Source organism: Spermophilus citellus (assembly GCF_964194105.1).
Source record: "Spermophilus citellus genome assembly, chromosome: 15".
Classification (NCBI taxonomy): domain Eukaryota; kingdom Metazoa; phylum Chordata; class Mammalia; order Rodentia; family Sciuridae; genus Spermophilus; species Spermophilus citellus.
Genome location: NC_138195.1, coordinates 65,711,392 through 65,738,616, shown reverse-complemented (window position 1 = coordinate 65,738,616; position 27,225 = coordinate 65,711,392). Strand labels below are relative to the sequence as shown.

General features: G+C 35.0%; 1 protein-coding gene across 2 annotated transcripts; it reads left to right on the top strand.

Annotated features, from left to right (window-relative positions):
- Positions 1-27,225, top strand: TCTN3 (tectonic family member 3). Of its 2 annotated transcripts, XM_081268565.1 has the most exons (14): positions 2-326; positions 512-635; positions 929-1,047; positions 4,794-4,921; positions 5,166-5,274; positions 5,364-5,479; positions 5,857-5,892; positions 6,329-6,409; positions 7,249-7,374; positions 8,647-8,754; positions 9,200-9,294; positions 9,574-9,727; positions 13,459-13,596; positions 26,611-27,225. In XM_081268565.1, the coding sequence occupies exons 1-14, from the start codon at positions 71-73 to the stop codon at positions 26,845-26,847; spliced, it is 1,827 nt and encodes a 608-aa protein (XP_081124691.1). In that variant the 5' UTR covers positions 2-70; the 3' UTR covers positions 26,848-27,225. The 2 variants fall into 2 exon arrangements, with proteins under 2 accessions (XP_081124692.1, XP_081124691.1); XM_081268566.1 differs by lacking the exon at positions 6,329-6,409 and having other exon boundaries at positions 1-326.

Here is a 27,225-nt window from a genome sequence, read left to right as displayed (position 1 = left end):
TCCGCCCATCAGCTTCGCGTCTGAAGACCGTGGAGGCCTGAGTTAGACGATCCAACGCCTCGACTGACCCATGTGTACCCTGCAGCTCTTGATGCTGCCTGTGTTCGTCCTGATGCTCCCTGAGGGCGCCCAGCATCAGCCCTCTTTTTTCCCAACGGGGGCAGTACCCACACCTGCAGTCCTGGGGCCGGTGACGCAGGGCGGGACCCCCCAATCCTCTTCGGTGGAGACTGCAACTCCCCAGGACGTGCCTGGGATTTTTACCGTGGGCCCTACTCCTGTGACCCCCTCGATGCCTGGGAATAGGACCATGGACCTCTTCCCAGGTGAGGGGAAGAATTATGGAATGGAAACTATTGACTTATCAGATCTAAAATTCTACGAACACACTTGCCACAAAGCGGGAAGCGCTGTAGGAAACGAGGTGGGGGGGCGGGGAGCGGGGGTTTAGCACCTGGACGAGTTTGGGCATCCTTATGCCACTTTCTCTCTTTTTGTTGCACTTTGATAGTCTTACCGATCTGTATCTGTGACTTGACTCCTGGTGCCTGCGATCTAAATTGCTGCTGCGACAGGGACTGCTATCTTCTCCATCCGAGGACCGTTTTCTCCTTCTGCCTTCCAGGCAGCGTAAGGTGAATCCTAAAGGGGATTGAACCCTCGATTGGGTAGTATTTGCAAGTGGAAAGAGTTAGACTTCGTGCCTCCTAATCCTATTTGCACTCCTAGAATGTTACCTTGTTTTTTTCCGGGAGTGACCTTCCTTTTCTAACTCTCTACAACAGCTAAGACTAGGAGGACTTTGGTGTTGCACTGTGGTAGCCCAAGGATTCTCTCTTTGGCACCTGAGATGCCAAAGTATCTGAGGGGCACTCTTCTTTACACCTGCCTCTCCCCTCCTAAATATCCTCATCCTCTTTCCTCACAGGTCTTCAAGCTGGGTGTGTGTAGACAATTCTCTTATCTTCAGGAGTAATTCCCCGTTTCCTTCAAGAGTTTTTACCGATTCAAATGGAATTAGACAGTTTTGTGTCCTCGTGAACAACTGTGAGTAAAAACATGTTGGCTGTTCTTATTACCTAACATTTTTTGAGAAGTGACTATGTTTTTGGCTTTCCCATTTCTTTTTTAAACTATTATTTTTATGCTTTGAATCTCTATCACTTTCCCTCTCCTTCTACCCATTCCTCTGCCCCCCTCTCTTTTTAGAGAATATTTGAAACTTCTTAAGCACTATTGACTATGGATCAGATAATGCATATGGAACTTTAATTTCAATGAATTTAATTTTAAGGCTTGTAGCTCATATAATCACAGATAGGCTATATCCCCGCACTTACTCAATCTCCACCAAATCACTCACTGAATTCCCAGATTCTGACATATCATAAGCACTGAATAATACTTGCATGAATGTTTTTAATGAGCTTTTGCCAACCCTGTTTTTATTTCATGAAGCAGCAATGTAGGGGAAAGAGCATTAGATAGAAACTAATAACTGTTATTTTCTTACCACTTGCACAAACTTGAACAAATCCCTTACTTCTAAGTTTGTTTCTTCAACTATAAGGTGAAAAATTTATATCACTGTTAATGGATGTGAAAGTGCTATATAACCGTAGAGTGCAATAAATAAAGATGCAAAGTGGTATCATTGGGGTTTTTTAATGGTCTTAAAAATTTTTTAGTGATGGTTTTATCATTTCTAAAAGATTTGAAACTATAGTCTGCTCATCCTGATTTTATCTGAATTTTAGAAAAGAAATTCCCAAAACTATACTTGTCTCAGAAAATGACAAGTTTTTGGTTTGAGAGTACTTGGATTTGAAAGCAGTTATCAGGAGACCTATGGCCACTTAGGTTGTCCTTTCTAAACTTTCTGCTGCCTTCTAACTCAAGCCTTATGATCATATTTTAGGACTATTGCCATAGCATCCAACTGGTGCTCCCTACTTTTACTCTCTCCTTCTGTCTCCCAAGGCATCCTACATATAGCTTCTGTACCAGAGGTTCTGAACTTTCTTTCACCAACAAAGCTTGAAAAATATGGCTATTTCCAATAGTAATAGGGGATAATTATATCAATGTACTTTCCCTGAATGAGACTGGGAAATGGATTCATGTTTAGTATGAAAAAGGCAAAAGCTTCTCTTGGTCTTCATTATTTGCCTACCTTCTTCACATATATGCACCTAGCAAACTTACACAGCCATAGAGAATCACTTTGCTAGATTATTAGTTCCATAATACTACATTATGATGTTTCTTTATTCAAAAAACTTCAATGACTTTCCATTACCTAGAGAATAATGTCCAATTTCTTTAACCTGACAGTGTGGTTTTCTAATAGTTAAGCCAACTCTCCTTTCCAGGATTTTCTCCATCACTCTCTTTGATCCTCTGTTTTGGCCAAACTCATCTACTTAATGTCCTCAAGATATGCCTTGCATTCTCCCCAAGTTTGTTTACTTTTCTCCTTGACTCAAGTATTCCCCTTTTTCTTTGCATTTTAAAATCCCTACTCCTTGCAAGAATCTTTTCTTGCTCATTGCAGTTGGAAGTGATTCCCATGTTCCAAAGTCCTGAAGCACTCATAAAGTCATTCCCTTGGAACTCAGAGGAGTTTTTTGTTTGCTGTCAATTTATATAAATATCATGTCAGAACCTGGAAAGTATGAACCACATCATTATTTGCCTACAGTCTGAATCTTCTGATAATGATCAATAAAGGATGCTCTTGGTCCAAGTCTGTATAGCATGACAAAGTGGGGAAAACCCCTGATCAGGAATAAGGAGATACTGTGGTATACTCTGGCTCCGACTGCTGGCTGTGTGACCCTTTGCAGCTCATTTACCTCTGAGTGTCCAGATTTCCTAATGAGATTGGATTAGATGGTGTATAGGCTTCCTTCCTCATCTGAAATTGTACCTTTAAACTCTCTTAGGTATAGTATATCATGTATGGAGGCAGACCTTTTTAGCAAAATCTTTATGTATCCTCTATAGCCTATGTTTCTTGTTTGCATTATCCTTGTTTATCATCCCTTCTGCCAATATCTGTACACTGAAGTTAGAGAGAAAATGTTACTTTTTCTCTTACTGATTTAAGCCATGAAAAAAATAGCGAGATGGTTATTTACCATCTCAGCTCATCTTCTTTCTTGGTTTTTCTTGTTATTTTATCTTTTATTTACAAGGATAGAAATAACTATTTTATATGAGGTAAATACTTCTTCTATGTGGTTTTCAGGGCATGAGTTCTGAAGGAAATGATAAACAGCTTCTTGAAGCTTCAGAGTTTGGAGGCTTCAGGCCCTGGAACATTTCTGGTCTGATCAGAGGTGGAAGGTGGTCTCCAGACCAGTGGCATGTTAGTCACCTGTTTCAGAACAGGGCTTTTCAAATTCTAATATGCATATGCATCACCTGCAGATCTTGTCAGCATGCAGATTCTGACTCTAGGTTTGAATGCCTCAGAGTCTGCATTTCTGACACACTCCCAGGTGACAGTAATCATGCAACTCACTCTGAATAGTAAGAATCCAGGAAATGTATATATTATCAGTAGTCCCTGGAATTAAGAGCTATGTTTATTTCATGCTGTATCGGAAAGCTGAAAATTCAAATAACTGAGATGTTGTGATTGCAAAGGATAAAGGTCAGACTTATTTAATGTGGAATCCTTATTAGCTTTCAGTGACTGTGTTCTTGTTACCTTTTTGATTCTGTTCAAATGACCATATTTATATGAAGAATGAAACAAACTTGAACATGTTTTTGCTATGTTCTTTTCTCAAGTTAACAGGAGTGGTAATCATCTATCATCTGCTGCCCTCTGAGCAGAGAACAGCACCAGGGCCTTTTCCCTACATCTCTGTCCTGGTTCTGAAGTGCTGTAAAGAGATAGCTGCAGAAGCTTAGATAATTTTATACATTGCTATAATAGAAATTATATCATTGATGCAGAAAATACCTTTTAGAGTATCTGAAATCTTGAATATAGGAAATATAAGGTGAAAGGAATAAAACCAACAAATCTATATGCTTGAGACGTGGAAACATTTTCATTAGAACTAGTCAGTTGAAGTTTCAAGGAAACAGAATGGGGAGAAAAGATCAGATATTGCCTCTGAGTTTGCCATGTTCCTATGGAAACAGTACTACTTTGTTGCTTCACTTATCTGAAACAGACCAAATAAGGAGCATTATTGAGCTTCCTTTTTTTTGTCACAAGTTGCTAATCATGCACATTCTTGGAGTTTAAAGACTTGGAATTGACATTTATTGACCATATTCTTAACTTAGATCTTAATATGAAAACAGTAATCCAATTACAGGTTACAGATAAGTTATGAGGTAATTGAAATTTGAATTATTATTTTCTCTGAAGGTGGAGGATTGATTTGGAACCTTCTAGAAAAATGTTCTATAATTTGATCTGGGTGGTAGTAATACCAGTATATGAATTGGTAAAAATTCTTTTGAGTTTATACTTTAGTGCATTTATACACATAAATGTATGCATATTATACTTCAGTAAAAATATTCTTAAAAATTAGTTATTTGGGGACTGGGGTTATGGCTCAGCAGTAGAGCACTTGCCTACCATGGGCAAGGCCCTAGGTTCAATCCTCAGCACCACATAAAAATTAATAAGTAAAATAAAGGTATTATGTCCAACTACAACTAAAAAATAAATATTAAGAAAAAAATTAGTTATCTGGCATGCCATATATTTTAAAATAATTGTTTTTATTTTAACTAAACTTCTTTTCTTTTTAAAAACATTATAGCAAAATTAAACTATTCCCAGAAGCTCCAAAAGGTCAACGCAACCAACTTCCAGGCCCTGGCTGTAGAGTTTGGAGGCGAATCTTTCCCTTCAGCATTGCAAACTCAGTTGCCACCACTTTTTTACAGAGTGAGTCTGGGGATAGGAATGGAATTGTTTGGTCTTTTATTTCCTCTCATCATAAGACTATTGGCAAGGTATCTTTGTGATACCTCCCTGCAACAAGTAAACCATTGTTGACTTTTTTGGAGGACAGTGCCAACCATGTAAATATAAACAAGCCACTGAATTAACTTTTGTTTCTACTTTTTCTTTTCTGCTATAATTCAATTCAATTTCACTGTGAATAAATGTCTCCCATATTTTTATTCAGGCTGGGGACCCCATTCTAACTTACTTCCCCAAGTGGTCTGTAATAAGTTTGCTGAGGCAGCCTGCAGGAGTGGGAACTGGGGAACTCTGTGCTGACAGAAATCCTGCAGGTGAGTCTAGGGTAGAAATACCAGCCTTATTGGCTCAATTTAAAATGGGATTGATCATTTTTCATTGCCTTAATTCTTTGTGTTCTAAGGTTTCCTAGAAAGTAAAAGTACAACCTGTACTCGTTTCTTCAAAAACCTGACAAGTAGCTGTACATTTGATCCAGCACTGGATGCTGCCTCTTACTATAACTTCACAGTCTTGAAGGTGGGTGTCCTTCTCTCTGCACTCTTGTCACCATCATTTGAAGAAATATGAAAGAAAATAGGGATATACGTCCATAATAAAACATTGTCACCCTCCTGGCTAGTGGGATTCGCTTGAGAGGATAAGAGGAGGTTTTCACTAAACCTCTTGCTATTCAATAGAGCTCTGTCAGGTTAGATAAGTATTGTAGTCTATCCTACCTCCCATCTAGCTCTATTCCCTGGCATTTTAGTGTAAGTTAGAGTCAAGTGGAAGAGAGTAAGCAAATCATTCTAATATGTTGATCTCCCCAACCCCTCAAACAAAGTCTGTTGGTGATAATATGAAACTACAAGGTCTGTGTGTGCATACTTTTGATTTCACTGTTTACTTTATAGATTCCAACAGGTTTGACTGATCTGCAGAATATGAAGGTATGATGCCATTCAACAGGAAAAAGGAAAAATTATATTTGGCTCCTTTACATATAAGGCAATTTCAGTTAAGATTATAATGGCAGAAGAAAATGTAACTTTGATGTATCACAATCACGTGGGCTTGGGATGGGCTTTTAGAGTTTTTTTAAACAGGTAAGAGGGCCTCAATTAATCTCTGAGGGAGTGTCTGATAGAGTATTTCTAAAACTTTTAGTCTTATTTTATATCTCATAAAATTAGTGTTTTGGAAATATTTTTTGAAATGCGCTGATTTAGAGTGACTTGAACTTAAGTTATAAGCTGGCAGTAGAAGGAGAGAGAAAAGGGATAGTCAAAGGGATGGGAAACTCTCATTTTAGCATCATATATACGTAGCTAGAAGAAAAAAAATGGAGCTTTCGATTTTAGTTGCTTTTGCTCTTTCTCTTGCTAGTTCCAGGTTCCTGTAACACTTGCCTCACAGGCCAGTCCTCCGCTGTTGGTTGGAAACACTTGTCAGAATGCTGTTTCCCAGGTAGGGATGCTGTACTGATGATGCATGTTGACCAGCATTGTCAGAGGTGCCTCATCTTGGATTAATTGCTAGACTGACCCTGCCTGAATTTTAAGAGATGAGCATATGGCTTCCTCCCTACCATTATTCAGTCATGTCCATTGCCACAATCCTCCAGTATTTCAGGTTCTCAACATTGAAATTATTTCTGACTACTCTTCCTTTGCCCAGATGCAGTCTGTTACTGGCTTTTACTGCCTGATCACATTTTCTTCTGTTAACACAGGTAGAATCATCTGAAAGTCTGAAATAGATTAATCAGTTTCTGTTCCTCTATTCTCTCTAATGAATCTAACCTAAAGAAGTAATAATTATCTTACAGGATCATTATGAAGAATGTGCTCAGAAATTTAATGTATTTTGACATATTGGAGTCTTGCTATATTTTCTAGACTGGACATGAACTCAGGATCCTCCCTGAGTTGCTGTGATTGCAGACACCAGCTACTGTGCCTGGCTTCCTACTATATTCTTATTTATTGTCAGACATTGTGGAAATCAAGTAACTCAGTTTTTGTTCAGTACTCACCTCTGCCTCTGTTTCTAGTTCTTGGCCGAAATCAAAACTTATTTTCTTAAACTCACCCTTTCCATGAACTCTTTCAAAAAGTTCTATTCAGTCTCTCTTTATATACAAATGTAACTAATAAAACCCTCTTATTTTTTCATGGTATTTGTTTTTGACATGTTTAAGATTACTTTTTCAGTCACTTATTCAGTTTGATTATACATAGAAAATCTTCTATCCCAAACATAACAGCCCAATAACTACTTTATTAATTGATTCTTTTACATTCCAGGTCATCTATGATATAGAAACCAATGGGACCTTTGGAATCCAGAAAGTTTATGTCAGTTTTGGACAAACCAACCTGACCATTGAGCCAGATGTTTCCTTACAGCAAGAATTCATCATTCACTTCAGGGTTAGAGCCCTTCTCTATAGAGGACTGTGGGGGGTAGAATTATCAGGTTAGAAATAATCCTCTGCTTCTATAATCCATCTTTAATAGAATAAGGATCAGAAAACCTAGTTCAATCTGTTAATTGAGGCCTTGAGATTACATATTTCTTAATTTAAGTACAAGAGATGGTATTCAACATATTTATTAACATTTTCTCTGATTCTCTGTCTGAAACCCAGCAAAGAAGTACTTAGGTCAAAACTCTGTTTTAAATAGTCATTTTGAATCATGAACTCAGCATCCCACAGAAATTCTTTTAACTAGCTTTTCTTGTATTTCTGAACATTTCATCATTTTATTTCCATTAAATTTAAGTTTCTAGTCTTTTTTTTTTTTTTTTTTTTTGGTACTGAGGATTGAACCTAGGGGCACTTAACCACTGAGTGCCCTAACCCTTTTTTGTATTGTATTCAGAGACAGGGTCTTACTGAGTTGTTTAGGGCCTCTCCAAGTTGCTGCAGCTGGCTTTGAACCCCTGATCCCAAGCTGCTGGGATTATAGGTGTGCGCCACCACACCTGGCTAAGTTTCTAGTCTTTTGGCTTTCTTCTACTTCTCTCCTGTCTTTGAACTTGGCAGAGTTCTTCACCCTATGACAACCAAGTCCTGTGTCTCTCACAGTTCGTCCCTGGAACGTTTGTAGTTCATTGAAATGTATTTTAAAATCACATTTAAATTCCTCTGAGTACAGATAGGATAATTAAGTCCCTAAACAATAATGGTGCCAGGTACAATGTGCACACCTGTAATCCTAATAGCTTGTGAGGCTAAGGTATGAGCATGGCAAGTTCAAAGCCAGCCTCGGCAACCTGACGAGGCCCTAAGCAATTTAGGGAGACCCTGTTTCAAAGTAAAAAATAAAAAGACCTGGGGAGATTGCTCAGTGATTAAGCACCCCTTGGTTTAATTCCCAGTGCCCAAAAGTAATAATAATGATAATAGTAATTTTTAAGAAATGGAGTTAAGGAAACCTTGGTAGGTCCTTGGTTGTAATCCTTGGTAAAATTAATTTATAGTAAATTTCAATATTTGGATCACTCAATTTATTTGAGTGAAAAATAAATAAAGGAGAAGCTAGAATATAAATTGCAAAATACTATACTGTGGAAGGAAGCCAGATTGTTCAGTGCAACTCATTTATTGCATTACCTTAAGGAAAGATTTGAAGCTAGGCAGTGGAAGGTAGAAAAGCATGCTTTTCACAATAAGTGACTTTTCTTCACTCCTCCTGCAGGCCTTTCAACAGAGCATGTCTACTTCTCTTACTGGTCCTAGAAGTGGGAATCCAGGCTATATTGTTGGGAAGCCACTCTTGGTTCGAACTGGTGATACAAGTCACTCAGTATCCTTTTTGGAGTTGCAGCTTAACGAGAAATACTGCAGCCGCTGATCTTTTGGATTTTTCCAATTCTCAAGGTTCCTTCAATTTTAAGTATTCAGGATCTTTTTTACTCAATGATTAATACACTGTGTTCCCAAATGCCAGTGGTTCCAAAAGTTTTTAAATTTCTGTTAGGCTGTCTGAAGATGAGAATTGCATTAGTTTTTGCTCATTTTAATTAGATACATATATACCAATAATATGGTTAACTATTTTTGGAAAAAGAATAATTATGTGGTTTTTAATTACTACAGGAAAAAAAAGCACAAATTTGTAACTTATGTCCTGATAGTAATAAAATTCAAATATTATTATGGGAATAATGGAAGCATACATTTTCTAATCCTGCCTCTATCAATTTCTATTTTCTGTTATGCTCTCCTTGACCATAACTTTTTCACCTCAGATGACCCTCTTGCAAAGCCAGGGATATGGAACTTGCTCTATTAAGAGATATGAAGTACAGTTTGGAGTGAATGCAATATCTGGATGCAAGTTCAGGTGATACTTTGCTTCTGTAACATTTCCCACAATTTTGTCTCTGCTTGTAGGGAATATGTTGGTGTGGTAACTTATTAATACTTTAAGTGACAGTTCAGAAGAATGCGGTTAGAAATAGTCTTTAAATTAAATAACATAGTATTTTGTTCTGATAAGAATTCTTAATGCCTACCAAGTATTATTTCCTTTAATCTATTTCATAATATTATTTCTAATGTTTGGATTCATATACTAATATGGTTATATGTTAGCATTGGCCTCCATCATGTTTAATTACAGGCTGATGGAAACAGATTGCAGCCGCTTGCAGCAGGAGATTTGTCAGACCCTGCATGGAAGGCCTACACCAGAGCATGTTGCCATCTTTGGTAATGCTGACCCAGCTCAGAAAGGAGGGTGGACCAGGATCCTCAGAAGGAATTGCAGTGTTTCAGTAAGGAGAAATACATTTTCTGACAGTGATTTGTTTTCCAAATTTATATGTTATGGAAAGTAGGGTTAAAAATCATCCTTGTTTCTACAGATAATGTGTTTGTCATACAGGAAGAATATAAGAAAGCATGCTTATTTGAAGTCATTATTTCAAGTTAGGTTTACACCTAACTTATTTACTTTACTTAGAAAAAAATTTTGAAGGCTGTAGAAAGATGGATTTATTTCTGATGCTCTATTCTCTTCTATTTATCTATGTGTCAGTTTTTATACTAGTACCACACTAGTCTTGCTTACCATAACCCTGTAGTATATCTTGAAATTAGGTGTGGTGACACTTCCAGCTTTGTTCTTTTTGTTCAAGTTTCTTTGTCTATTTGGGGTGTTTTGTACTCCATAGTAATTTTAGGATTTTTTTTTTTAAATCTCTATGAAGAACCTCACTATTTTTGTTTGGTTTTTGTTTTTGTGGGAGTTTGGTTGTTGTTTTGTTTTCTGTCTTTTTTTTTTTTGGTACTAGGGATTAGACCCAGAGCACTTTACCACTTTACCCCAGCCCATTTTTTATTTTGAGACAAGGTCTCTCCCTAAGTTGCTTTAAGACCTCACTAGGTTGCTGAGGCTACCCTTGAACTTGCAATCCTCATGCCTCAGCCACCCTAGTTGCTAGGATTTCAGGCATGCACTACCTGTCCTGGCCCTTTGGTATTTTGATAGAGACTACATCAAATCTGTAAATCACTTTCAATTACATGAACATTTTAACAGCATTAATTTTTCCAATCTATGAATGTGGGAAGTCTTTTCATTTTTGTGAGTCATTTGTAATTTCCTTCATGAATGTTTTATAGTTTTTATTGTAAAAGTCATTTGCTTCCTTGGTTGAATTTATCCCTAGGCGCTTTAACTTTTTTGTAGAAACTATGAATGGGATTGTTTTCTTGACTTCATCTCAGCAAGTTTGTTATTGACATATAAATATTTTCTTTGTTGATTTTGAATATTTTGTATATTGCAACTTTACTGAATTTGTTTACCAGCTCTAACAGTCTTTTGCTGGAGTTTGAATATTTTGTATATTGCAACTTTACTGAATTTGTTTACCAGCTCTAACAGTCTTTTGCTGGAGTCGTTAGGTTTTCTATTTACAAACTCATGTGTCTGCAAACAAGGATAATTTTACTTTCTCTATTCTTATATGTAGTTCTTTTTAATTATTCTAGATGGACACATACATTTATTTTATTTGTTTATTTTTATGTGGTTCTGGGGATCAAACCCAGTGCTTCATACATGCTAGGCAAGTGCTCTACCACTGAGCCATAACCCCAGACCCTTATATATAGTCTTTTTTTGTGTTTGTTTCAAATTATTCTGGCTAACACTTTCGGTACTATATTGAATAACAGTAGTAAAAGTAGACAACCTTGTTTTAATCCAGATTTAGAGAAAATGCTTTTGACTTTTTCCTGTACACTATGATGTTGGCTATGGTTTGTCAAATATAGCCTTTATCATGTTGAGGTTCTTTCCATATACATCTAATTCATTGAGAGTTTTTATCATAATAGAGTGTTGAATTTTATCAAATTTTTTCTGCATCTATCAAGATGATCATATGCGTTTTGTCTTAAATTCCCCCTTAATTTTGTCTTAAATTCTCTCTTAATTTCTTCATACATGTTGATGTGATATTTTACATTTATTATCTCTCATAAATTGAACCATCCTTGCCTCTCTAGGATAAATCCCATTTAATCATGGATATAGTCCTTTTGATTTGCTATTGGGTTCAGTTTACTAATAACTTTTTTTTTTAGAATTTTTGCATCTATGTTTACCAGGGATGTTGGTCTATGATTTTCTTTTATTATTATTATTTTTTGTGTGTGTGTGTGTGTGTGTGTGTGTGTTTTCTGGTTTTGACATTAGGTTATTATTGGGTGAGTTTAGAAGGGTTCCCTTCCCTTCAATTTTTTGAAATAATTTAAAAAGAATTAATGTGAGTTCTCCTTTAAAACATTGATAGAATTCAGGAGTAAGGTCATGTCTTTGTTAGAAGACATATTAATTACTAATTCAATCTCTTTCTTCATTGTTGGCCTGTTCATGTTTTCTGTATCATCGTGGTTCAATTTTGGTTGGTTATATGTGTCCAGAAGTATATCCATTTCTTTTAGGCTTTCCAATTTGTTGGTGTATAGTTGTTCATAATAGTCCCTAATGATGATCTTTTGTATCAGTTTTTGTAATTTTTTAAAATATTTTTTTTAGTTGTCAATGGACCTTTATTTTACTTATTTATATGTGGTGCTGAGACTCAAACCTAGTGCCTCACACTAGCTAAGCAAGCCCTCTACCACTGAGCCACAACCCCAATCCCCCAAGATTTGTTTTCTTTTTTGTCTCTAATTCTATTTATTTGGCATCTCTCTCTCTCTCTCTCTCTCTCTCTCTCTCTCTCTCTCTCTCTCTCTCTCTCTCTCTTTCTCTCTCTCTCTTTCTCTCTCTCTCTCTCTCTCTCTCCCTCTCCCTCTCCCTCTCCCTCTCCCTCTCCCTCTCCCTCTCTCTACCTCCCTACCTCCCTCCTTCCTTACCTCTCTCCCTCCTTCCCCACACTCTCTTTTGGTTAGCCTAATGAAAGGCTTACCAAGTTGTTTTTTTTAATCTTTTCAATCAAAAAAAAAAACAACTTTTCATTTTGTTGATCATTCATATTGGTTTTTTTTTTTTTGGTCTATATTTTTTTAATTTCTTTTCTGATCTTTGTTTTATCTTTCCTTCTAGTAATTTGGGGTTTGGTTTGTTATTATATTTCTAGATCCTTGAGTTGTATCATGAGATTGTTTTTTTTAATCTTTCTACTTTTTTTTTTGTAGACACTTATTGCTATAAAGTTTCCTCTTAGCACTGCTTTTACTCTATCCCATAAATTCTGTTTTTTTTATTTCCATCTTCATTTTTTTCAATAAATTTTTAAATTCCCCTTTAATTTCTTCAGTGGTTCCTTTTTTGTTCAAGAGCATGTTGATACATGTATCTTCTAATAATACAGTTTCTAAAGTTCCTCTTATTGATTTCTAGGTTTATTCCATTGTAGTCAGAGAAGATACATGATATGATTTTGATATATTTTTAATTTGTAGAGACTTATTTTGTGTCCTAACACATGGTCTATCCTGAAGAATGTTCTGTGTAGTTGAACAAACCTTTTTATATGCCCCCTTTCTACCCAAATTTGTCTATTTCTCCTGGTTGCATGTTACTCATCTTGGTTCCACAAAGCCATCCCCAGCCAGAAATGGCTTTCTTCTGACATTTCACAACACTAACTATGCATCACTCACTGAACATTTCTTCTAACCATTGCACATTTTATTAATATCTTAGTTATTTCCATTTTCAAAGATAATTTTTTAAGATCAAGAACAATATTATTGTCTATGATGAACTTTTTTGTAGTTCCTCTAAGCCATACTGTTTTCTGTATTATTTATAATGCTTAAGAAATAGTGACTACTTGGGGCTGGGGTTGTAGCCTAGTAGTAGAGCACTTGCCTATTTATGTTAAGCACCCGGTTTGATTCTCAGCACCACATATAAATAAGTTAAATAAAGGTCCATCAACAACTAAGAAAATATTTTTAAAAAGAAACAGTGGCTACTTAATGGATGGTGACTGACTAGGTAGCCATCAGGTCATTCAGGCATTTGCTTCTTTACCCTCCACAGATTATGAACTGTACTTCCTGCTGTTTCATACCTGTTTCCTTGGAGATCCAGGTGTTGTGGGCATATGTAGGCCTTCAGTCCAATCCGCAAGCTCAAGTGTCAGGAGCCCGATTCCTATACCACTACAAAACCATAAGGGTAAGTCATGACTCATACGGAACCACATACTTTGCAAAGTTTAGATTGGCTTGGTAGCCATTTGATGACGAGATCTTTTTTCTTTTTTTTTTTTTAACTTCTGAGAGTCAATTTATGTTACCAAACAATGTTTATTTAGAATGAACTGACACAATTAATTTTCAAATCTATCCTCACTGCCTGGCTACTCAAATTAACATTTTGTAACAAATCTATTTTTTCCCAATTTTTTTTTTAATTCCTGTCCCCAGAGTATAACCACTTTCTTATCTAGATATTTTAACCAGTATATTTTTCAAGTAGTTAACAGAGGTAACAAGTTATTTTTCTCTCTCTATAAAACCACACTTTACAGTCATTCAATCTGCCCGGCCAGCGGGGGTAACAGTTGAGAATTATAACTGTGCTTTAATCATACATAACTGAGGAAACCTTACCTATTCTAACGATGAAGTAAGTTGTCTTCAATTTATCAAGAGCTGGTGTGGTATATACTAAAGGAATTTAAAGGTGATTTAAGGAATTTGCAAAGGTAATTTTGCTTATATAAAAATTTTTAACTTTAGGGCTAGGGTTGTAGCTCAGTGGTAGAGCACTTGCCTCGCACGTGTGAGGCCCTGGGTTTGATCCTCAGCACCACATAAAAATAAACCAACAAAAATAAAGATACTGTGTCTGTCTAAAATTAAAAAAAAATTTGCTTTAAAAATTTTTACCTTTATGGCCTAATTTGAGAAGTTCATCTCCATGCCATGCCCCTCTAAAAGTATAAGGAGTTTTGAAACAACAGTATTATATCAAAAAAGTTAATTACATGCAAGCATTTTCTTCTATAATAAAGATATCATCTATCTAGGAAGATTTTCTTTTGCTTCTTCAATCCTAAAAGGAAATCTTCTCCTGAAATTTCATAAACATACTCACTTTTCCTTATACATTTATGATTATTTATCCTTCAGTTTAAATCATTTCCCTATCCACGTAGACTTGTCTCTCAGAACTTCCTGTGGAATTTTTTCTCAGCTGGCATCCTTGTGTCAAAGCTTCTAAGATAACAAGGAGTTATACTTGCAAAGTATATGTATTCTGATATTCTTCTCCCCACCCCACTGGCCACCCTTTGGAAGCTTGTAGTTGGTAATAGTCTCACCTAGACTGTATCAGTCATCTTATGTACCTGAAGTGATGGCCTAAAAGTAAAGCAAAGTTGGAAACTGGCAGCTTAAGGCTATATTTACCTGGTAGACTTGTTTTGTTTGGCTCACAAAGTGGTTTTTGTTGTTGTTATTTTAATTTGTGCCAATATGTAAAAATCAGGAAATTTTACCCAGACATCCAGATTTCTGACTTTCCTTGAAAATCTGACAACAGACCCTAATATATTCCTGCATAGCATAAAATCTTCTCTCACTGAATCGTAATGTCTGATTTCTTTTAGATAGTATACCCCACTGTCCTTCATGCCTACTACTCTTGCCCTTCCACCTCCCATTCAGGTTATCTGCTTGGGCTGCTAGGCATTGGGCCTTATGAACCTTGAAATCAAGCTGCTGGATAAATCATTTGTAAATGATTTTCCACATACAGATGTGGCTATAAAAACACTTTAAATTCTTTTTTTGTATAACACATGAACTAGCGATTTGGGGGGAGTTCCTAAGGGCAAAATGTAAAGTAGGGGAAATTTTAAGCAAAAAACTGTGTAGGTTTCCCTGTCTTTTTATATGATAAAATAAAAGCTAGATATTTATTGAACACTTACTATCTGAGAGGTAGTCATTTTATGTGTTTCTTATAAGGTTCAAATTCTCACAAAAAACACATAAAATAAGTAGCTTTAATTATAGTGTACTCTAATGCTTATAATTTTATATAATGTAGGTCTTTAAAGAGATCTTTAAATTTGGAGGTTGATAAAATACTTCAGTCTCATGTCTGCATATAAACTTTTTTTATTTAAAAAATAACTAGTTTTGGAGCTGGAGTTGTGGCTCAGTGGAAGAGTGCTTGCCTTGTATGGGCGAGGCACTGGGTTTGATTCTCAGCACCACATATAAATAAATAAAATAAAGGTCCAACAACTAAAAATTTTTTTTTAAATTAGCTAGTTTTATAGAATATTTCGTAGTAATTTAAACCAAAACAAGTGAGTATAAAGAATAGTATAGCATCATAGAACCAAGGCTTCAAACCCATCTAAAATTATAATATTCAATTTATGTTTATCATTAAGTGAATCATCTGCTTTTTAGATTTTCTAGAAGACCTACTGCCTGAGGTTGATGTGGTAAGCATGGGCTTTTGAATCAGACCTAGATATAAATTAAAGTATAAATTAAGGTATATTACTGCTTTAAATCTGTATTCTTTTCTTAAAAAATAGAGAAAAATTGATAATATTCATTTGGTTTTGCAGATTGAGATTATAAATTTCACATAGTTCCTGACACACAGTGAATACTCAGTATATATTGATTATCATATAATCATTATTATTTTTATCATTATAACCTTTTTTATTCCAAGCTTCCATAGAAATGGCATATAAAGGTTTGAGACAAAACAGAAAAAGCAAGTATAAGAACAACAGTTCTTAATTTTTGTTGGCTGTTACCCAGAGTAAGAAATGTGTTTTTACATCATGACCTAGATTATAGCACACATAAATATAAAATTGAAGTAGCATTTTATAAAACAATACCTTTACACTGTATACAGTGTACTCTCTGATATTTTCTGTTCTATCCTAGCTTATTGCCTTTTTTTTCCCCAAATGCTAGACACAACCCCCTACTGGGTCACAATTTGCAATTTAAAAAACACTTTCAGAGAATTCATTGCTGACCAGATTGCAAAGATAATTATATTGTTTTATTTAATAAGTGTCTTTTATTCATTGTAATTGAAAGTTGGCTGTGTTGTATACTTCAGTCAAATAGCATATGCCAGAGAAACTGCTAACCTAGCTACCTGTCAGTTTTAATGGTTTTTAATTTTATGGACCCCATTGAGAATCCACTGATAGTTAATGACTCACTAGAAAAACACACACAAAACACTCCCTTCAAGGGATTTATCTATGTCCTGAAGCCACTCTCAGAACCTCTAACTCAATCACATAATTAAATAGGCAGTATACTAAGGAAGATAAGGAACATAAGACAAAATAATTTAAGAATATTAAGAATATTTCAACATTAGATATTAGAAATAATTGCTACTAGAGAAAGGATGAGGAAGTAGCTGGCTTGGTACGAAGGCATTCTGTTTCTCCTTTCTGGGGACTTCATCACCATGGAAGTCAGTAAAATTTTTGTCACCAAAGCCTTTCCTTTTCTGGCATCAATCAGTCACTGTTTGCCTTTATCTCTTCATGAATTATTAGATTGTAAAAGTACTTTGCCCCTTTCCATGATTCTTTTTATTTTATTTATTTATTTTTCTGTGGTGCTGAGGATTGAACCCTGTGCCTCACACATGTGAGGCAAGCACTCTACCACTGAATTACAACCCCAGCCCCTCCATGATTCTTTTTTTTTAATAACCTGTAGAAAAGAAACTCACCTAGATCAATGTGTTGTTTTTAAAGAGGTTTTTAAAGTTTGCTCAGTGTTCCATATGTTAAATATATAACCACTTGAAATCATTCATTCTTTAACTTATTCTCTATGACTCATTTGAAAATCTTGATAACTTCATTGATATCTTTAAAATAAGTGAGGAAATTTAAAGTTTTTATTGGCTTCTCAAACATGTTTGTCCCTAAGGAAAAACATGGAGAAGTAATATGTAACCTTCCCTGGAAGAATATTATAATTATTTTCTAGAGATTATTCTTCTTAATTTAACTTTCCTTAAATCATTAGTTCTCCTAAAATCATTGGGTTAATGCCAGAAGTCAGGTAACTTCTTAAAAATAGTGTGCTTATTTGAAGAAAAATTTTCTTTACATGGGCCTTTACAAAATTATTTATATTTAAATAAATCTAATGATTCTAATAAAAATTACCATATCTGTATTAGATTAAAAGAGACTTGTAGATATAACAAATGAGATGTTCATGTTTCCAACTGGAGTCTGATTTGGATGATTTAAAGCACATTTTGGGATACTTAGGGAAACTTGAATGTGGACTATATTTTTTTTCTTTTTTTTTAATTGATTTTATTTTTTTAAATACATGACAGCAGAATGCATTACAATTCTTATTACACATACAGAGCACAATTTTTCATATCTTTGTAAATAAAGTATGTTCATGCCAATTCATGCTTTTATACATGTACTTTGTTGGTTTTTTGCATTACAATTCTTATTACACAAATATACCACAATTTTTCATATCTCTGTTTGTATATAAAGTAGGTTGACACCCATGTGTGTCTTCATACATGTATTTTGGATGAGTGGACTATATTTTAGACAGAAAAAAAAATGTTATTGACATGAAAAGGTAAAGGCTGATTTTCTCCAAAAGCAGATTACAGAATATCCTGAATGGTTTAATTTCATATAGTTAAAATGTAAATGTAGGTAACTGTATATACAGATACAGATATTAATAATGGTATTAATGATGGAAATGCAACATTTGTATTTCTTATTTTTACTTATCTATTTCTTTACCTCTTTACAAGATAGTTTGCTCTTAAAATTATACTTTCTTTTTTATTTTTATTTTTTAGTTGTAGATGGATACAATACTTTTATTTTATTTTCTTATTGTGTGGTACTGAGGATCGAACCCAGTGCCTCACATGTGCTAGGCAAGCACGCTACCACTGAGCTACAACCCCAGCCACAAAATTACACTTTCTTAAAGTCACAAGGAAACGGCTAAAAATAACCAGATGTTATTCTAAAAAAGAATTTATTCATTTACAATAGCATGACAAAACATAAACCAGGAACAATTAAGCAAAAAAAGAATGCAAGACATCTTTGCTATAAAACATTGTGAGAGAAATTAAAGGGATCTAAATAAGTGATTAATGGAGAAGATTCAACATAAGACGTCGGTCATTAGATGGGTGTATAGATGAAATGAAAACCCAATAAAATCCCAGCAGGCATTTTTGTAGAATTTGACAATCTGATTCCAGAATTTACATGGAAATAAATGCAAAGGACTTAGAATACTGTGTTTCAAGACTTCAAAACTTACTCTGATTCTCAGATGATGTACTCTAGTTTAACAATAGACAAATAGATCATGGGACAGACTAAAGAATCCAAAAGTAGATCCACAAATCAATCCATGTGAAAAGGAAAAAAATTGAGCAGTCAGTACTCGAATAACTGGATAAGACTAGAACTACTGGGGGAACGTATGGGGAGAAAACAAACTCCAATTCCTATCTCACTCCATATGCCAAAAGTACTTATGCCTGGATCATAGATCAACACATAATATTTGAAATCATAAAACTTTAAATTTACAAAGTCTCCTTTTTTTAAGTAAGCAAGTATTTCATAGACAAGTAACAAAAATCATTAATTATATAGAGTGTAAAAAAACATATGCTCAACAAAAGATACCATTATGAAAGAAGTGAAAAGTCAGGCTAATTTGAGAGAAAACATTTCTCAAAATATTATCTGACAAGACTCATATCCAGATTGTAAAAAAAAAAAAAAACTACAAGTAAATAATGTAAGGATCAAAAAAACTATGATGCTACAAAAATTTGAAAAGATATTTCACAGGAAAAGATAAACCAATATCCAACAAATAAAGGTATTCAATATCATTAGTCATTAGGTGATGAATTCTACATCATACTCACTAGAATAGCTAATATGGAACAAATTCCAAGAATGTAGAGCATTGTAAGAAATGAAAAACAACCACTTGATCTTGTCTATGATTCGACAATTTTAGTTTTTTTTTTTTTTAAGAGAGAGAGATGAGATGAGAGAGAGAGAGAGAGAGAAAATTTTTTAATATTTATTTTGTAGTTTTCGGCGGACACAACATCTTTGTTGGTATGTGGTGCTGAGGATTGAACCTGGGCCGCACGCATGCCAGGCCAGTGCGATACCGCTTGAGCCACATCCCCAGCCCGACAATTTTAGTTTTTTACCCAAATGAAAACAAAATGTATGTCCCCCAAAAATAGTTGCCCAAGAAAGTTCATGGCAGCCTTATTCGTACTAGCACAAAAATGGAAATAAACCAAGATATCCATCATGAGGAAAATGGGCAAATTATAGTACATTGACACAAATGAATACTGCTCAGCATTAATACAGGATGAATAACTGGTACACAAAACAACATGGAAGGAATCCCAAAAATATTTTGTTTCAGTGAAAGAATCCCCCCTCCCCGACACACACAAATACAATGTAAAATTCCATATATGTGAAGTATAAGAAAAAGCAAACGTAATTTTTAGTGATAAAAGCCAGAAAGTAGTTGCTTCAAGAAGAGGAATAGGGATTGTACTGGAAAAGGGCACCAAGGAATTCTGAGATGGTGGACATATATCAGAAGTTGGGCCAGGGCTATAGCTCAGTGGCAGAGCACTTGCCTAATGTGTAAGGCACTGGGTTTGATCTTTAGCATGGCAAAAAATAAATAATAAAATAAAGCGATGCTCTCTGTCTACAACTACAAAAAATATTTTTTAAAAAACTATCTCATCTCACTGAACTTTTAAACACTTAAGGTATACGTTTTATTGTTTATAAATTATACTTCAATAAAAATATTAAAATAAACAAAAATGTTTAAGAAAAATATAGCCACTGACTAGTGGAAAACATTTGCAATACACATACATGGCAGTGTTCTTTTAAATAGAATAAAGAACTCTTACAGCTTAGTAATAAGTTGCACACTCGAGCCAAAGATATGTTTATTCTAGTTCATAATCTCAATGTAGTCATGAAAACTTAAATCTAAGAGAATCTGTGGCTTTTTCCTTAATAATAATGGTTTTCATTTGTAATGATTTGTCATAGAGGAAATGACATGTACTTGTTTAAAAGTTGTGATTTCAAAGGTGTAATATAGTATGTGGGGTGTACTTCTTTTTACCAATGTCAAATAAAACCTAATCCAAATTCTTCATGTTGTTACAAAGTAAATCTTATTTGGGTACAAAGGATTTTGCTGCATTGAAAACTGAATTGTAGCAAATAAATCTGTCAAATATCACAAAGAATTAAAACAGAATTCTTGGTAGTAATTTCTGAAATAAACATCATAAAATATTATAGCTTAAAACAGAAATAAATTAAGTCAACCAAATGTAACAGAACTGGATCCATAGTAAAAGAAATGTGCTGACTTGCCTATGTGTCTTTGTCTGTCTGATAAAAGGAATGAGGCAAGCAGACTTTGAGAGTTATTTTTGTAGTGCTCATACACTGAATAGTGATTTCTCTAGTTTTGTCTGTACGTGTAAGTTTAAAAATGCAAATAGAAAAACTTTAGACTTCAGAATGCAACTCAACTTCAGAACTCAACTCAAAATTTTGTATTATGTGTAGTATTAAAACTCAAATTCTAAAATGGGTTGATGACCATCAGTATTATCCAGTGACCTGGTAAGTGTAATTCAGTTCCTTGAACCATCTACTCAGCTGCATTTGTTCCAAAGCTTCACAATTATGGAGGCAATTTATTTTTAGTTGTAATTGACACACAGTAATTGTACAGATTTATAGAGTTCAGAATGATATTTCAATACACATTCAAAATCCTCTCTTCTGGCTATTTTGAAAAATACAGTAAATTGCTAAGTACAATCACCCTCCTGTGCTTTAGAATACCAGAACTTATCCTGCTTATCAAACTGTATTTTGGATCCCATAATCCATTCTCTCTCTAACCACCTCTCCCTGCTCTTCCCATCCAACACAGTTTACTTAAATGAAAAATAAACATTTCACTTAAAATACTTATTAATAAGTAAGTATATGAGTTAATTAATTAATTAGTCAGAACTTTTAAGGATCCTGTGGTGGGAAGGGTTAAGGGATCAAATAGATCTGTTTTTTTTGTTTTTTTTTTTTGTTTTTGTTTTTGTTTTGTTACCAGGGATTGAACCCAAGGGCACTTAGCCACTGAGCCACATGCCCAGCCCTTTTTATTTTTTATTTTGAGACAGGGTCTCATTAAATTGCTAAATTGCTGAGACTGGCTTTGAACTTGCGAACCTCCCACCTCAGCCTCCTAAGCCACAAGTATTACAGGCATGCACTTAATTGCTTACTTTTAAATAGCCATGGCACATGATTTTTATCTTGTGGGGATTTTGTTCTTGTTTTATCTTGTGGTTTTTAAATCTTTTGTTATTTTACATGAGTTCCCCACCTTCAAGGGGGAAGGAATCAAAGATGATGAATAAGTTGTTAACTGGGACATTTCATCTAGTTCTTTTATTTCTTAAATGTGATACCCTGTTGACTCTCAAATGTAATTTTGCTTTTTGTAGTAAATCTTGTATGTTCATCAGCCTCCCATTTTTGGTGGGTATGCCTGAGGCTTTCTTCCTTTTTTTTTTTTTTTTTTTTTTTTTTGTCTGCAAAGTACCTGGGAATGAATATTCACTCCCAAATGGCCATTTAACAATGACTCAATGGTGAAGGAATATAAAAGTCTCCTTACAAGTAAAACAACAACAAAAAGCCAGACTAGAGAATCTCTTAAAAATAAAGTGCCATGTCACCCCTTACCATCCTGCTCTCCAGATTTACTATACCCATTTAAGTCTTTTTCCTGTTTATTCTGGTATTTACCTTAATTTCTAGACAATATATGTACTTAGTTAATTCCTGAAGCATCTGTTACTTTCCTCCTACTCCCCCCACCACTCTCCCAATCTAGTTACATTAAATATTTTATTATACCAATATTCAGTGTTTCATTATTAATGATTAGTGAAAATTCATGCTAAGCCAAATAATTCAATTTTTGTGAAACCTTCTATTTTTTCCTGATATTATACCTAGCTCATATTTTATTCTTAACTTTCTTTAAGCAAATAGCTACCACTTCTTGTACTCTCCCAACAGCAGCTCTGTAAATTTCTCTCAATGCAGTTTTCAAAACAGGTGAACTTGCCATATAATCTCTTTTCCACCTTTTCCCATATATTCCCTTCATAACCTGATGTAATGTGGACTCGTTGCTGCCCAAGAAATGTCATGGAACTTCTCTTTACTGCCATCTTGGGATTATTCTGATTTCTTACTTGTATTAACAGATTCACAGTTTACTGGGTGCTACTTTTTCCTCCTCTTTTTAGCTTACTGTCTTATTTTGGTAGAGTCCCAATTCTGATAGCCTCTTTGAACAAGGATTCATGGAAAGTACATTTTTCATGAGTTTATATGTCTAAAAATTATTTTATTCAACCCTTATCATGATGCCTAACCGATTATTGGGTTAGATACAAAATTCTAGATTGAAAATTATTTTTACTCGAGATTTTGAAGACATTCTTCCACTATCTTTTAGTTCTAATACTATACAGAACAGCTTAGAAGCCGTTTTAAGTTCTTTTTATTCCTGTTAGTCTGAAACTTCCACAGTATAAGCCTGGGGGTAGGTCTTTTCTTCATCATTACATTGAATAATTTGTGGGTTTTTTTTTATTCTGGGAACTCAGTTCTGCGAGATTTTAGTTATTATTAAATGTTTAATAATTTCTTTCTTACTACTTGCTCTGTTGTTTTTGGAACTCTTATAAATGAGTTATAGGAACACTAGACTGATTCTCCAAATAGTTTTCCTTGTCTATTTCTTATCTTTTTGCTCTTCCTAGAAAACATTTTTCCTGTTAACTTACTTGTGTTAACAGATTCACAGTTTACTGAGTAACATTTTCTGATTAACATTTTTACTGACTTTTTTCTTTTTGGTGCAGAGATGAAGCAGGGCTTTAGGCATGTTAGGCAAGCACTCTCTCACTGAGCTATCTATCCATTCTGAACTCTTTTCTATAATAAAAAGTATATCTTTTTCTTACATATCTTTGAAGATACTGACAATTTTGCATCTTCATCTTTCATTGTCTCTATTTCCTTTTTTTAATTCTGTTCATTTTATAGTTTTTCCTTTTAATGTGAAAGGCGGGTTTCCCCACATTTGTCAACTCTAGTTGTTTATCCAAGGTAAGAGCAAGCAGCTTGGTGAGCTGTTTGAAAACTTAGTAGTAATCATGGATGAGGCTTACTAATTGGCCTTCATTGTAAGGCAATTAGGTGTGAGTACAGTTGTTTTGGGGTTGTGAGACTACTAAATGTTAGTATCCTTGTCTTTGCTGGAACTATTAATTTGTTCCAAAGAAATCTCTCTAGTCTAAAACAATCTATCAATATTTTGGAGCTAGATAAGGAAAGAGGCTTTATGATTCATGATAATTCTCCTATTTTTAGTTCCATACCTCATTCTGTCCTCTATGCCTAGTATCCCTAAGTCCAGAATTTCTCTGCTTAAATTGTCCAGTCTCATATTGAGGTGGGCAAAGAATAGTTTTCCTGACTGCATGGAGGAGATATCCTTCAGCTCATCCCTGCTTCCCTGTTATCTCTTATGGAGTCATTAAGGGGTGTAAGAGCCACATAAGTCTGGTCTCTGAGGACTTTTGGATGGCCTTCATTCCCCCTGTGAAACCTTGCCTCCTCCTTGTTTCTGTTTTCCTATGTTGTCTTGACTCCCCATTTCAGTGAAGGTGGAACTTTTGTATCTGCCTCTCATTGGATTAAAGTAGTTTTGAGGTACAGAGGGAAAAGACATGTGTCTATACTGCTGCCTTAAAACCAGTTCTAGTAGTAGCATGTGATGAGCATATATTCTGGGTAAATCTGAAAGAAGAACTTTGTTCAAACATTTTTGTTATGTGAAGTTTCTAGCCATCAAAATACCACTGTGGACTTGATACTATATATTTGAGTAGACCTGGGCCTACTTTGCTTCTTGGGATTGTCATTATCTTATAGTCAGTTCTGAGTATAGGCTGGCCTCAAGTCTTCAGAAATTCCCTGAGTTGGGAAATTGAGGAGGATAAAGACACTCTTTCCCCTGCCTCATTCTGAAACTGATTAAAATAAGGAGTCAGATACAACAATTATTGTACATTTTAAAACAGAAGATTTTGAACATTCCTAAGATAAACTGCAAATGCTTGAGGTGGTAGATATGCCATTTACTTTGATGTGATCATTATGCATTACCCATGTGCATAGAAACATATACTCTATAAATATGTACAATTATTATGTGTCAATTTAATTTTTAAATATTTTTAAAGGAGTCAGAAAAGTAGAGATTAACATAACAGTTTTGTTACTTATAAATACTAGGTACATGGTTATGCCTTGGGTATATAGCAGTGGGCTTCTTAATGCAATACGGCACTCCTCCATCATCAGGCCTCTATCCCAATTCCAATTATAGCTCTGCAGAGTATTCTTCTGTAGCCAAATAAAAATTCACCTTCCTAGGCTGGGGGGATATAGCTCAGTTGGTAGACTGCTTGCCTTGCATGCACAAGGCCATGGGTTCAATCCCCATCACCAAAAAAAAAAAAAAAAAGATCACCCTCCTCCTGAAAATTCTGAAATGAGTCTGAATAGCACATGAAATCAGTCAAATCCTAGACAACACTGAACCCAAACTGTAAATTCTTTCCATGTTCTATTCCCCTTCTTAAAGTATTTCTTAACCACCATAGTTCATCAAGTATTCTACAGTGAAATAAAGTAACACTCTTATCATGCTTCAATGTCATATTTGCTCCAAAATTTGAATATGTATCTTCTTCTCATTGTAAAGTTCCTGGGGAAATATTAAAAGTCCTAACCCTAAATCATTTTGTAAGTTAAAATCCAAAGAATGTTTATTACTTATTCTTTACTACCTAAAACATCTAATTTTCTTTGGTTAGTCTCAGCCAATTTTTGATACTTGGTTGATATCAGGATTCCCTTGGCAACATCCTCCCAGACTGTTTGTCCTTGAAATGTGTGTGGTTGAACATCTCAGAAGTTACATTAGCTCTATGACAAGTTTCTAGTGACCCTCACTGTTTAAAAACAAATGAACAAGGAATCAATATGACATGTAAGATTATCACAGCTCTGACTCTACACCCATTTTAAAACAAAAATAAATAAATGAAGTCCCTACAAAGGTGATTCCAAGTAAAATCATATTTCTAGAGCATGGTGCTTACTGTTTTCAGAGACAACAGTGGATGAAAAGTGCATTACAGTTATGGAAAAATAAATGACAAACTCTTCATTTTAGGTTCCACAAGGTAGTTATTTCTGTCAAATTATAATCAGAAGTTTGCTTGGTAAGCACAGAGTGAGAAAAAAATGAATTCATTTTAGGTAAACATGATGCCAATGTTTGACATCATCAGCTGCAGCCATAATCAACCAAAAGCTATGTCTGTTAGATCAGATATTTACATCAGCCTGACAACATCCTTTCCCCTGGGAATAGCCATCTTATTTGAGTTGAACTGGTGTGTGATTGGGAGGATTCTTTCTTTTGAACCCAAGAGTGTGAACCTGATGGGTTTTGTTTTGTTTTTTATCTACATTACTGAGCTCTTTGCTTTTTCCTTAAAATTTTACCTTCTTTCTAATATGAAATTTCACCCTTTTATACTCTTTCCACTTGCATATGTGTGCTTTTTCAGAGCCTGCAGCCTTCTGGGACCTGATAGGGTAGAGCTGCTTAGCATGTAACAGCTGTAGAATTGTCATCTGGCCTCTCTGATATCAGGCAGCTCCCAAATGGAGTCAGCTAGAGTCAGTCTTTATGTAGGTATAACTGTTCATAGTTCTAGTGTCATGGACTATTTCTATGAAATTCATTTCCTTGTGTCTCACAAAAAAAAAGAATTACATACAACCAATGTGAGAAAAAGGTGAATCTTGCTTACAGCATTTGTTTGGGATCTGTCTTCAGGGAAAATTATAAGAGCCAAGTTGGAGGACTTTGTGAATGGCTATTAAATACTAAACTGTCATTGACTTTCTTCCTATAGGATTCCCATCAAGGAACAGATGTACATTTGACAACTCTTGTGAACTTTGTGGACATTACCCAGAAGCCAGAGCCTCCAAGGGGCCAACCTAGAATGGACTGGAAATTGCCATTTGACTTTTTCTTTCCCTTCAAAGTGGCATTCAGCAGAGGGGTAGACTCTCAAAAGTGCTCAGTGTCTCCCATCCTTATCCTGTGCCTCTTTCTACTAGGGATTTTCAACCTAGAGACTACGTGAAGAAAAAGAATAATCAGGCCACGTGTGGTGGCACATGCCTGTAATCCCAGTGGCTCAGGAGGCTGAGACAGGAGGATCACAAGTTCAAAGCCAGCCTCAGCAATGCAAGGAACAACTCAGTGAGACCCTGTTTCTAAATAAAATACAAAATAGGGCTGGGATGTGGCTCAGTGGTCAAATACCCCTGAGTTCAATCCATGGTACCAAAAAATAATAATAATTATCAGATTTTCAGTTTTCCCTATGGGAAGCTCTGAGGCAGCCTACTTATCTTGGCTAAATAAATTCCTACCTACTCATTACTAGAGAAGAGTGTTTGGGATAATACTCTATACTCTATGATGTATAGAAGGTATTTTAGAAAAGCAATAAAATATT

What these genes read in the sequence shown, in the direction of transcription:
- TCTN3 (XM_081268565.1), top strand. Translation starts at nt 71, where the DNA reads ATGTGTACCCTGCAGCTCTTGATGCTGCCTGTGTTCGTCCTGATGCTC. An exon ending in ATAACTTCACAGTCTTGAAG is followed by an intron (nt 5,480 to 5,856) that starts GTGGGTGTCCTT and finishes TTTACTTTATAG; the next exon opens with ATTCCAACAGGTTTGACTGA. An exon ending in CTGATCTGCAGAATATGAAG is followed by an intron (nt 5,893 to 6,328) that starts GTATGATGCCAT and finishes TTCTCTTGCTAG; the next exon opens with TTCCAGGTTCCTGTAACACT.